Genomic DNA, 13,696 nt, shown 5'->3' with positions numbered 1-13,696 from the left:
AGGATAAGTTTATAAGGTCACACTGTTAGAAAACAAAAATCAGTGACAAGGAAGAGCACAATAAAGCACCTGAGGAGATGACTGATCTGTCATTTTATTATATTCCTTGGTGGTGGCCATGCAGATAATTGTTAAAACGAATGAAACTGTCAGCATGGAAAGTTATCAGCTCATTCAGATACATTCTGACACCCCTCCTGCTAAGTCTTCGTGCTTCCCTCAGTTTCTCCTTCACACTTACATAATTACACCCTCCTCTCTGTTTCTATTCTCCCGTCCACCCTTCTCCCCTTTCCATCAATTTCCTTCCTCACCTTGGACTGGACATCAGCGTTGTGATCATTCTGGAGCAGGAGAGCAGCACTCTTGGTGTCGTCTTTGCGGGCTGCAATGTGCAGCGCCGGCAAGCGGACTTTACCCTTGGTGTCGTGCTCCAACAGCAGGGAGACAACCGAGTTGTGGCCCTGCTGGAGTGCGATAGCAAGTGGAGTGAAGCCATCCTGGAGGAGCAGAGAAAAACAAGAATCAGTCAAAATCAAAGGAAACCGAGGCAATTAGTACATAACATACATAGTATAAGTTGTACAATTGAATATATACATACACTACTGTTCAAAAGTTCGGGGTCATTAAGACGATTTCATGTTTTCCATGAAAATTAACACTTTTTTTCATGTGCTAACATAATTGCACAAGGGTTTTCTAATCATCACTTAGCCTTTCAACACCATTAGCTAACACAATGTAGCATTAGAACACAGGAGTGATGGTTGCTGGAAATGTTCCTCTGTATCCCTATGGAGATATTCCATTAAAAATCAGCTGTTTCCTGCTAGAATAGTCGTTTTCCACATTAACAATGTCTACACTGTATTTCTGATTAATTTAATGTTATCTTCATTGTAAAAAAAAATGCTTTTCTTTCAAAAATAAGGACATGTCTAAGTGACCCCTAACTTTTGAACGCTAGTGTAGATATTTTACACATAAACATACTTCTGTTGCAATGCTTTGGTTCCCTTCATTTTCCAGCAGGTATCGTACCACCTCCAAGTGATTCTCCTGCGCTGCCATGTAGAGTGGAGTGAAGCCATTCTACAGAATCAAAAGCATAAAGTTCACACACACATACACAGAGAGAATATAATATATATTCTATTCTTTTCATTCTTCTACTGCATTATCCAACACTGTCTGAACATCCACACCTGTGACTGAGCATTGACATCTGCTCCTCTGTTCACCAACAGTCTGACTACCTCTTTCTGTCCAGCCAGTGAGGCGATATGGAGAGCAGTGTTTCCTTTCTGCAAAGGCAAAAAAAAAAAAAAAAGCAGGGTTAAGACCATCAGCTTAGTGTGTATCCTGTGTGGGTATTAACGTCTTAGAAGTCACAGCTGCTTGAAAGAGATGCAAGTATAAAAGTTGTAATGGACACAGAAACCTTCTTGAAAGCCAAATTATGCAAATTAACGTTGCACAAGTGTTTCCATCACAGTTTTCAGGATGTGGAGGTTGTGATTACTACCGAGGAACATATTCATGTCAGTCCAAGGACACGAGCAGCAGGGTGACAGATTCCATGTTGGCTTGTTCGGGGTGACTCATGAGACATTCACAGAGTCGTGTAGCGAGCAGCTTCCCAGGCAGCACACCGCACACTCATTCCTTTCTTTCCATTCCACTGGAGGTGGCAGAAAACCCATTTTGATGCAATTATTAACCCACAGTGATCTCTTTAAAAGCCAAAGACTTAAATAAGCAGTTTGTTTTTCTGTAAATCACATAATAAATGAAGAAGAAAGCCATCCAAGAAATTACATATCATGAAATGTTTAACCTGAACCTCAAAACCCACTGGCAGCATTGAAAGGCACGTTATCTTCAGAGCCAGAAACTGTAAAATAAGAAAGTGTTTTTTTTTTGTTTGCTTTTGTTTTTTTACAGTTCCAATGATCTGAACTAACCATGGGCAAAAATCTGACCTTACAAATTCTATTTCATCAAAATCACTTAATGCTATATGTCTTAGTTCAAATTTTACCAAAGAGAAATCATTTGTTTTAACCAGATTATGTGAAAAACTAAAAATTCTGCACTCCTCAGGACAACTGTGGCGACATGACTGACTCAGCTGTGACTAACAGTCACATGACAGGAATCCAGGGATTCTTTGGCTTATTTACACAGAGCAGATAGGAGGCAAGTATGGAAACAAATAAAAAATGTAAATAGTAAAATATCTACAGCATGTTGAGGCAACATTTTTTCCCAGTAACCTCTGTGGGTACTTGCATTCATGAATTTCGATTTTGATTTCATTTTTTTCTCCTTATTTATTGAAAAAGAGCATATCTTTGACTTTATTCTAGTAGCCATGATTGTGCTCGACTACCCTAAAGGTGCAGGACTTTATATTCCAGTGAAAAATGAACCAACACAGAAAACATGTGACAAGAGCAAAAAAAAAAACCCAAAACAAACAAACAAAAAAAAAAACAGTTTGAAACCGCACAGACTTCAGAGGGTGAAGATACAAAATTAAACTCCTTTCTTAAGATTTTTTCCATCTTAAATCACACTCATGTCCGTCATCACGCTTCGGGATCACGTTTCATAGTTCAAGTGATTTACATGATACTGTACAACTGACACCACTGTATATGTGTACAGCTCTCCGTCCTGTCGCCCAACTGTCACTCTCCTCTCCACCTCCCCCCTTTCTTCTCCCACCCACTTCAAATTGTGCTTTATTTGTATCTGGAAAGTTGTTAAAGCATAATATGAATTATCACAATGCTTATTTGCGTGTGTACCTTTGTGGAAGAGTCAACAGAAGCTCCTCTCTGCAGCAGTTCCTCCACTAAATCCTTGTGTCCCTCCTTAGCTGCCAGGTGTAATGCATTGAGACCATTCTGCAGAGAAAAACATTAACATAAGATTTCAAGAAAGCAACTGCAGGCTGCTCATGGAGTGACATTTACAAACATTAAGCCTGATCACAGACCTTGGGTAATATGCATACTAGCATTACATAATAGGAGACTGCATATACAGAGAATTAACGCAATGACAACTGCACAATCCAATGCTTTGAAACATAATATTCCTGCAATAAATGCATGCGATCTGTGTGAGTTGTTGAGACCATTACAGAGAAGTTACATTGTTGATAGTCCAATTAGCTGATATTGCACATATTTATATGATTCTGTCCATCCTTTGAACATTTAAGTCATTTATCAATATTATACATCAAAACTTTGTATCAGTGTAAACATTTTTCAAAAAAAAAAATTAGAATTTAAAGACCTGTTTTGGGAAACAATAGTCAGAATATCCAACAAAAGAACTATCAGTCTGAAATTTTAAAAAATGGCAGTTTTTGTCTTCAGGCAAGTTTGATGTGAGCATCACATCAAGGGCCCATCAACCAGAGCTACAGGTTTGAGGCAGAGTGTAAATGTTTCACAACACAACTCATCTATTCATGCAACACACACATGCACCTCCTCTGAGACAGATATATGTACAAACAGAAAAGAATGATTCACCTCATCCTCGCTTTCCTCCATTCTGGGCCGTGACCCTTCGGAAAATTAGAGTATTTCTAATCCTGTCCTTGTTTTTATCCTTCAGATTCCCTGCTTCTTCTGAAAAACTCCGTATCTATCTATCTCTCTGCATGCTCTGTCCTCGCTCTGTGTTGTCCTCCTTCATAAGTCTTTTCCTCTTTTCTTTCTTTGGCCTTCTTAAATGGTCGAGTTTACAGGTGATGGAGCTCCATTCACACCTCCGCCTCCTGCCTCCGCTACCCTCTTTTGGTTTAGAACCAACTTTCTAGGTCTGTCTACTGTCTTCTCCCCCCCTGCAGGCTCAGTCAGGTGGATTACAGTTAAGGAACTGTACTTCCCAGCTCTGGAGGGTCTCCTGGCACTGATATGCAAGAGGAGCTGCTATATTGCTAACACCTCGATCATTGCCCCCTTCCTTCCCCAGCGCACGTACAACATGCACATACACACACATATAAAAAGCAGACCTTCTCTCTCTCTCTCTCTTGCTCTCTGAGTTGCCAAATGCCAAACAGCCAAAAGGGTGTCATGTTTCTGCACAGTCATAGAGGGTATGTAGGACACAAACACACACAAACACATATTTAGAAGCTACTGAAAATGTCAACCTTTCCAAAAGAGAAAAAAAAAGAGGGCATCCCTTAAAGGCCAAAGTGAGTAAGTGAGTGTCTGGCCGAGTGATATATGATATGACTTTAAAAGGTAAAAACGATGCAGCAGTAGAGCTACAGTACCTAAAAAAATAGTAAAAAGGCATAGATGTCTTTATGCAACATGTACCTAATGAGCTCTTAGCAGATGATTAAAGAAAATATAACTTCCCCTTTTGGTGAAAGCGATAATGGCCCTCCAATTAGAAAGCTACTTTACTGTAGCACAAATGGCTCTCAAACAGAGTCTCACTTATGTTTTTTAATTAAATCTGAGTCAGCCAGAAGTAATTTGAAGAGCTATTGCAACACATTTTATCTTTGCCCCTGTGCACCAGCCCTCTTATCTGCAGTGTAAAAACATTAGAAAAATGAAATTAGAATAAATCTCTTATTCCAATCACTGTTACATTGCAAACATCCCACATACAGCTTCAATTACTTTCATTATCAATAGATATCCAGCACTCCAAAATCTCTAATTATTTCAATAATAATTTAAGCCAGCAGCAATATGGATTATAAGGTTTAATACCTGATCAAATTTATAAAAAAAATCTATCATTAATGAACTATGAATTTCAGCACCTTCACATAGCATGATAAAAAAAATCTAGTCCTACTGCTTTATTATGGACTGACAATATAGTTTTTCAAAATTTGTTTACTGTTTTTTAAAGTAAAGTAAAAGTTAAGTAAATCATCAACATTTCTATTTTTATTATCTGACGTTTTTAACTGGCTCCACTGAGCTTGGAGAAATGTTCATCACGTCTGTCAGGTCACATTGCCAAAGCTTCCAATGTCATCACTTCAGTAAATCATAAATCATTACGTAGTCAGTCACGCGGTGACATTTCTACTGCTTTGCCCACAGATAAGAAGAAACAACTTCCAAATGTGAGGCTTAGACGCACTTTGCTGACATTTGCATGAGCACAAAGTTGAGTTGCGGCGTTATGCATCAGCTCTGAAACGACGGACTGACGCAGCAAAAAATTATGCAATCTTATTAGAGTGTTTCAATCACATTTCAACCATTACGTATTCCAGGAGGGACAAGCGAAACCAACAACAGGCACACATATGCACACACTCTGTCACACAAACTGATCTAAAGCTCCTTTTCCTCTGAGCCGAGCTGTAAGTGAAAGCTTCATTTAGCTAATGGACATTCGGCCCAAGGCAGTGATCCCCGGCAGTCTGCAGCTCCCTTTGGCAGGAGGGGAACTGCTGAGCTACATCCAACGCAGATTAATACTCCTCTGACCACTGACCTTTGTCATGATCACACATGGTAATAAATGATCATTTATTTGGTGTTGTTTTATGGACCCAGGTGTCTCAGGGGATGAATATTGGAGGGGAAAAAAAGAGGATATAATGTAAATGCAAGCAGATTAAAGAGTAATATCACTTACGCAGGATTAACATTTGGGGGAGATTAGAGGGGAAGTCTGGCCTTTAATTGTGTGGACATGAAACAAAACAGCTCACACACACAACACACACACACACACACACAACTCACTCACACACATATTAAAAACAAGATGGAATGCCGGTGTCCCTCCTTCCCTTCGCAACTCTAAAATTCACAGACATGCTGCTTAAAAGCTGGGAGATAAACTCAACCTTTAAGAAAATTAATTATTCATTCATTTGCCTCATTCACAAAATCTGTGCAATAGAGGAGCACAGTTTGACTGTGGCTTTGGCAGGCTGGAAGTATATCCCTTCCTCGCTCTCTGTAACTAACTTGGACAGACTCCTGCCTTTGGCGCCTGACTCTGGCCCTTGCCACGCTGTTGCTGCTTTCTAGGATTCGACTCTTCAGTTATTAATGTGCACACTGCCGACGGCAACGCTCAAAATTCCTGTGTAAAGTTGCAGCTTCTCACACATGCACAGACTGAGTAAAGAAATCACGAATGATGTTAAACCCATTTTGTGACATACATTTCCTCTGGTGTATTTGATTGCATTATGAAAAAGAATGATAGCACACTGGAAATAAGTTAACAGTCAACAGCCTGTACTTTATAGATTCATATAATTTCATGTCGATGCTTCTATCAGCAGACCACTGACTTATTATTACAGATAATGGCTCTGTAACTGTGTGGAGTGCTTTTCCACTGACTCCTTTCTTTGACAGAAATTTTGCTGCTAATCATAGTGGCACTATCAGATTTTCACAACATGATTCATTGCGGCCAAAACAACTCAATATTACAACATTTAGAGAAGAATTTTTTAAAAAAATAATGCAATCAGTCGATTTCATCGTTGACTTTGTTTACTGTTTATGGTGTTTCTTTTTTGGCAAATCAATTAGTCAAAATATGAGTGTATAGAGGTCGGCTAGGGATGTTAATAGTTAATCATGAATCTTGTGTCGGCAAGCAGACAGTACTGTGGGAGTTTAGCTAGTTAAAGTAGAACCATGAGAAAGTATCCTGCAATGCTAAATGTCTACTGACCAGAGTTTTCATATTCTGGGGAGTAAAGGAGCTTTAATTCAACATAACTTTGAGCTAATTGTTGATTAACTACACTAGAGAACCAGATAATAACATGTGATAACAGGCAGTATACTGACTATAACTGGGTTTGTTTCACATTGTTGGTTAATGGTCTATAGATTAATAAGGCTGCAAACTATCAGTAAAGGAATTTATTAAAAATATGCATCCCTAAGGTGGACCAAGTGTTTGTAACAATAACTGTACTGTTTGTTGTTTCTATGTTGTTGCATCAATTAGACAGGTACTGAAGTTGGATTCTTAAAGATATTATCTTATGTGTATGTATATCTGTATAATTAACATGATATCACAAATAACCCTCTGAACCTCAAGCAGTTTCTGGGCATTTTTTGCTAAAGTAACAAAGTTCTGATGCCACAAATCATAAATAAATCATTGTACATACTACAGATATTTCACTACTTGTATTTTTACTTTGCTTCCATGCTTGTCGTCTATGTGCTCTGTGAAAACACAGCCTGAAGTTCAGCCCAATCCAGCCACAATGAGCAGCATAGAAAGTTTTGTTTTGGACAGAATCTGGCTATGCTAATTGTTTATTTTCGGCAAATTATAAAATGAAATATGCAAAATAAAATGACTTAATGAAATATCTCAATGTTAAGCTTAGTTCTAATTACGTTTTCCAATGGAATGGCATGTCACAGATGAGTAATTCAAAAGTTGAAAATCTGATGATTCTTTCCATTTTTATCATTTCTAACTCTGACAATGGTGTCAATTTTTGCACTTTTGTGAGGATGACATGACCAGGTTTGGGGTTTAAAGGGTTAAATATCAAGTGCATTGTCACTACTGCTACGTTGCAACACCGCTGCATCACAGGAAACACTGTATTACCGTGGTGTTTGTGGGAAATGGCTTCTTAATAAACAATCACTAGGATGAAAATGACATAAGTCTGGGTTGATGTCAAATATCACTTTTGGGATGGTAATAACACTGTGTTGTGTCTGCCATATTTACAAAAAATACTCCAGATGAACCTGTGGCAGACTTTACAGAGTTTAACTACATTCAGTCCATGCTAATACCAGTGTACGTATGCTAATTCCATGTCACTAAATGTGATCACACACCTTCAGGAAAAGACACAGGTGGTGAATGCAATCAAGAGTATTAGATGACTGGTAATCACGCTGACTTTTACCATCTGTCACAGTCAAACAAACTGTCAAACTACATGCCTGGAACTAGAGTAAAAGTGCTGGACTTATAAGAATGTGTGCATGTATGTGTGTAATCTTGAGCCTGCTTTTAAGCATGTGCGGTCAGAGACAAAGACATTTATAAACACCAGGAAACATGCCCACGTTAATATACATTAGCGCAAATATGAACTGGCAAAATCACTACAATCAAAAAATGTGTGTGCAAAATTGGAACTTTAATTTAAATAGATTCTGTATGTCTCTTCCAAATAGAAATGAGTTAGAGTTAACTGCTTATGGTCATATGAGCTGAAAGGTGTTTATGTTAGCCATTAACAAAATTACATCTGCTGTATAGTGTATGTGTATAAGTGTGTGTATGTGTGTCTCAACACATACACACATTCATTTTAAGTGAGGGCATCACTGGAATATATATCAAAAAAGTCACACATTTTTGGTCACCTGACAAGGTGTCAAGTTTGATCATCTGACTGACAAGAAATACTATAAAGGGCAGGATTCTCCTGTTGCAGAGCAAGAGGTGTGTGTTCGTGTGTGTGTACAATCACAGCCTCGTGCACTCAGGCTTCCCTCTTGTTGCACAAAACAAAACCCACGGTGCCCATGACAACAAACAGTAGAGCCACTGGTGGGCAGTTGCCACTTCCTGGCCGCCAACCAATTATAGTCCAGCACATAAATAGATGCTGTTATTTTCCTGGACAATAATAAAAGGCCAACAGTGATGAGACAGTAGAAAATATGATATGCACGTCCCAACACAACACACACATTCACGTACGTCGCCTCGCTCGCCATCCTCCCTAAGCTACCTTGTGACTGCTGTAAATCACACTGACATAGACAGGGCAGAGGGGTGGACACAGCTGTGTGGGGGGGGGGAGTATTTCAGCCTCTCCACTCCCTCCTCCTCAGTGGAATGTGGGCGAGGGTGGATATGGGGGGTAAGGAACAGCTGTCAGCGGGACGTGGACACTTCAAATGCAGCTGAGATTGGAGGGAGGAATGGGTGTGGTGGAAAGCAGGGGAGGGGAGTAACTGTATCTGTGAGGCTGGTTATAATGTTGCGATGGGGGACTGGTGAGTTGAGGTATGTGCTGACCTGGCTCTGGTGACTGATGCCACCATGACACAGCAGAGCAAAGGTTGGTTTGAGCTGGTTTGTTAGGCTGAACCAGTTAATAGTACTGACCTACTGCACTGACAGTGCTGCATGTCATGTATGTTGAAAAGAAAATGTCTGTGATGAACAATTTAACAGCAGATTTCTGAAAACATTTCTAGTGTGCCACTTGCCATAGTGGTGATGGTTGTGATTAATACTCAAAACTCAAAACAGAGTTACGACAAGAAATACATTAAGCTGACTTCAAAACAGCATGATTTTCTGGACTAAAAAAATATTTTTTTTAGCTTTTAGACAATCTAAAGTAACCGATGACAAAGCAATGAATGAAAGATGAGTATAATATTAACAAAAGGCCCTTACGTAACAAGGCTTCACACTAATTCCTTCGATGACTTGTTGACTCCACATTATCCTTAAATATATTTTGGTGCTTAGACTGAAAATTTGTACAAGACTCTGATGATCTATGATGTTCAAATTACTCACAATAGGCCAGCCTTTGCCAGTGAAAATGGGAATTAATTGGTCTGCTTTTTACATGCAGGCTACAACTCTTTACTGCATGCTTTCCTGTCACAAACTTAGAGAAAATTTTTAAAAATTTCAAGTAATTCCATGAAGTTTTTATTTTTTTATTGTGTCTGTTTATTATTTCACTGCTAGAACCAGTGATCCTTTGCAATTGGACATACATTTAGTCACAGTTATGTGAACATCTGCAGATTTACATCCTTAAAATGGGTGGAACACATTTTGTTATAGCTCGAGATATGGTTTCAAATTTTCCCTGTTTCAGCATGAGTGGAAAATTAAATCTCACATTATTTTTGATGTGTAACACTAGGCTTTTGACATGATTTCATATCACAATGTTGTAATGTAGCATACATTTGCTGACAGAAAGAAGAAAAAGCATCATACCTGGACTATCAATTTACAAAGAAACATCTATCAATACAATGCACAACACAACTACAGCAATAAAACTGCTTTTTGAAACTGGATGCACTTTTTGTTGAGGTAAATCATTTCCTTACCTGGTTACAGGTGCTGATGTCTACTCCATTTTTCAGGAACTCCAGGACTTTGTCGATGTTCCCCGCTCTGGCAGCCCGAAGGAAACTGGTGTTGCTGTCGGACTGGAGGGATGAAGACATAAATAAGGATAAGATTAGAAACAAAAACAGAGGCATGTTTTCAATTTTCAGTTTCATTAAGTGTCACGTCTATCTTTGAAAATTCTGGCAAAATTGGCAATAAAGATAAAAGTGAAAGACGATTATTTAAAGTCAGACTGCATTTATCATAGAAAAAGAGTTCTTCCAATGTCTACTTTAATTTTGGCAGTTTGTACTAACCGACCATTTAGTGCTCTCCTTTTCTTTAGTCTTTAATTTTAGTATTTACAATTGTTTTTCACTCAATTCTAATTACACACACATGCGTATTAAAAATATATTTTAATGAAAAGCTAATATACAGGCATTTACAAAATGTTCTTAGGTTTTATGGAAGTTTTCTTGAGTCAATGTCATGTTGACTTTTCTAAATTTAATCATCAGACATCAAGGCTGCACAAAGCAGCTGCAACGCACACATGAGCAGTGACATTAAATCAATTTCCTAGGGACTGACCCTCCCCATTCTTCCAAAATCAAGTACTGACATTTAATGATCTTTATTATGGGGACTTGCTTTTTGTTCCCAAAAGGGAGATGAGCCCCCACAAATTATATCCACTGAATTTAGAATTCCACATTGAATTCCCTCAAAAATGTTGACCTATTTCTTGTTCTCTTTAAGGGATGTAACAGAAGAACAACACTACCCACATGGCCTTTTCCTCTGAGCTGGATTCAATATCACCTGTAAATATTCCTCAAGACAACCTGACCCCTCTCAACATTTCACTGCAACATAACTCATCGTAGCCATAAATACCTCTCCAAAACACTGCGAGTGTAGAGTCAAAATATTATACAAAATGTGAAGAAAAAATCTATTGAGTCTAACATAAAATTTTAATAATTTGTATTCCTTTATGCACTTTTTAAAAAGTTTCGGCAACAAACTTCCAGATTAATTTTTTGAAAGAATCAATGACATCATGTTTTCCGGCTGAAAATAAACTTTATAAACAAAAGGTGACAGCAACAGCGAAATAAAATTACAGTACAGAAAAGATTCAGGATGATTTAATTCAGTAGGAAAAGTAAATGAAAACAAAATGTCCACAAATATATACTGAAGTTGACTTGAGAAACAAATTGAAAATATCTAAAAATGTCAAGCATAAAAATATACATTGTAATTTTTTATTTGTATGTCTTCAAACATGTACACCAAGATGTAACCAATTTCAGACAATAACGTAATTCTGCTGATCTATTAAATGCTGCCCATAATAACGATTTTATTTACTCAATTTCAGATTTTTTCAGTACTAACTATTGGTTTGGTCTGTTGCATATCAAAAAATGGTGAAAAAAGAACTCAAAAACCTTAAGATATTATGGTTGCAATGCATTTTTTTGCTAGAATGATAACTTAAATGGTTAATTCATATTCAAAAAAAGTTTGAAAAAAACTTTTTGCCGATGACATATTGAGAGTACAAGGACGATCCTTCTTACAGGGATCTACTACTGTCCAGGGGTTGGGCAATAATGAAAATGTATACAGATATAACTCGCTTACTTAATTCCATTGTGCTGAGTAACTAAATATCACAGTAGGTGCAAACTACAGCCAGCTGCATTGACTTGAGAGAGCGTTGACAAGGTTTTAACCCTTTGATGAGGTTCAGGGCTTTAACATGCCACTGAGCATTAACATGTGAGTTCAGCACAATCAGACTCCCCACAGCATGTCAGGGACGAGGCCACGCCCCCGTGTGGGGTCAAAGGTCAAACCCCTCACATGAGACGTCACCCCACACACACACACACACACACACACACGCGCACACACACACACACCACCAGCAGAGATTAACACGCCTCCCTGAAAACAGATACTTTCATCAGTGCAGCAGAAATCAGAAAACAGTAATTACAACAGCAGAACCACATCTCTCCCTCCACGTCTTACCAGTAAACCATCAACTGCAGATCCAGAGTCAGCAGCCTGGTAGTAGTCACTCTGTTGGTTTATATCATTGACACTCCCAGTGGTCTTTAAGGCTTTATCTGATCCACAAGCCTGACATGTTGCTGCATTTCCCATGGTTACAGTCCAAGTCAGATTTTAAATTCGCAGCTATACTTGAACGTCCTGATCTTTCTTCACATATTTTTAGAACTGAATGGGGATATATAGTCCACCAAATCCTTTCTACCTTCTCACTTTGTGTCCTTTCCTTTTGTCTACTTCCCCGTTATCTGACTGCATCAGTCAGTCTCACAATGCATTAAATCTGTGCATATCTGTGGCCCAAACTTACGTAACATCATGTCAAACCTCAGTTCCTTCTCTGTTACCACTACTATATCCCCTCTCTGTTCCCTCTGATCCGTTGCCCAGCCAGAACTCCTCCGCCTCGAACCCCGCTGGCTCTGTCTTGGTGTGTTTGCGCTGCGTGCAGCCAAGGCCCAGTCCTGCCTACTCTTCCTCAACTGCTCTTCCCTCCATGTAGGATAACAACTGCAGCCATAAACATGTAACCCCCGCTGTCTCTCCCGTCTTGGCTATTTATATCCACCAGGACCCTATGCTCTACCAAGTCACCAGCCCTTTGCTGTGGGTGCCCAGGGTGTGAGTGGGTGACAGCTGGGCTTTAGTCAGACTGTAGACCGCAAGGCCTGCGATGCTCTCCAGCAACACCAAAGGAGACACAACAAGTCCAACAAGGCCTGAATACAGTAGTCACATCAAATGCAACTAATTTACAACCTCAGACAGAGTTCACACTTCATCACTCAAACATGGTTATTTTGATTGAAAAATTTTAAAATTACCCCATCGTGCCTGCACCCCACTCACATATTCTACATTTCACATTAAAAATGTAAAGGCGGGCGCCCCTGTAGCTGCGGCCATGGGTTCGATTCCAGCCCATGGGCCTTTGCTGCAGTTTGTTCCCTTTCTCTTCTCCCCACTTTCGCTACTATCCTACAAATAAAGGCCAAAAAAATAACTTTGAAAAAAATCGTGAAGGCACTCTTACTGCTGTGTCACTGTGCTTTAAAGTCATAATAAGTACTAACGTAAAAATAGTAAATCATTTGTACTACACAAGCGTGTTGGCGTGTGTATGTATGATGAGATCACTACTCTGCATGGGGGTCTAAAGTTACCTTACTCAGGAGAAATAAGTCACAGATCATCATGTCTACATTCACATGGTGTCACATGGTACACTCAGAAAGGCACTACTACAGGTGTGTGTGCATACAAGTCTATGTTTTACAGCCTCTTCAGAGTTTGTTGTCACTTGTCAGCCATGTCTACATGATTTGTCCCTCTATCTGATGAGCAAACTACACACAGACAAACTGTATTGATTGGTAACCAGCTGTAATTTATCTATCTGTACAGGATTTGTGTAGAGTGAAGGATACTAGATTATACCCTTTTCCAGATAAAAATCAAAACTTCTTAGTATTGTAAATGTCTCATT

The 13,696-nt window shown here is 38.9% G+C and overlaps 1 protein-coding gene across 23 annotated transcripts in view; it reads right to left on the bottom strand.

Moving 5' to 3' along the window:
- Window positions 1–13,696, bottom strand: part of ank2a (ankyrin 2a, neuronal) — an 80,633-nt gene that overhangs the window by 50,129 nt on the left and 16,808 nt on the right. For 7 of the 23 annotated variants that reach the window (XM_035952429.2, XM_055009792.1, XM_055009790.1 and 4 more), the window contains exons 1-6: window positions 12,169–12,695; window positions 10,116–10,217; window positions 2,817–2,915; window positions 1,209–1,307; window positions 997–1,095; window positions 315–500 (exon numbers count right to left, since the gene is read on the bottom strand). In XM_035952429.2, the coding sequence (XP_035808322.2) occupies window positions 315–500; window positions 997–1,095; window positions 1,209–1,307; window positions 2,817–2,915; window positions 10,116–10,217; window positions 12,169–12,303 (720 nt within the window). In that variant the 5' untranslated portion in view covers window positions 12,304–12,695. Of the gene's footprint in view, window positions 1–314; window positions 501–996; window positions 1,096–1,208; window positions 1,308–2,816; window positions 2,916–3,554; window positions 3,979–10,115; window positions 10,236–12,168; window positions 12,703–13,696 lie in introns of those variants that run through there. The other 16 variants (XM_055009789.1, XM_035952430.2, XM_035952451.2 and 13 more) reach the window with 7 other exon arrangements.

The sequence above is a fragment of the Amphiprion ocellaris genome, chromosome 4, assembly GCF_022539595.1.
Source record: "Amphiprion ocellaris isolate individual 3 ecotype Okinawa chromosome 4, ASM2253959v1, whole genome shotgun sequence".
NCBI lineage: Eukaryota > Metazoa > Chordata > Actinopteri > Pomacentridae > Amphiprion > Amphiprion ocellaris.
Note: the sequence above shows the minus strand (reverse complement) of the source record. Positions and strands in the feature narration are given on the sequence as shown.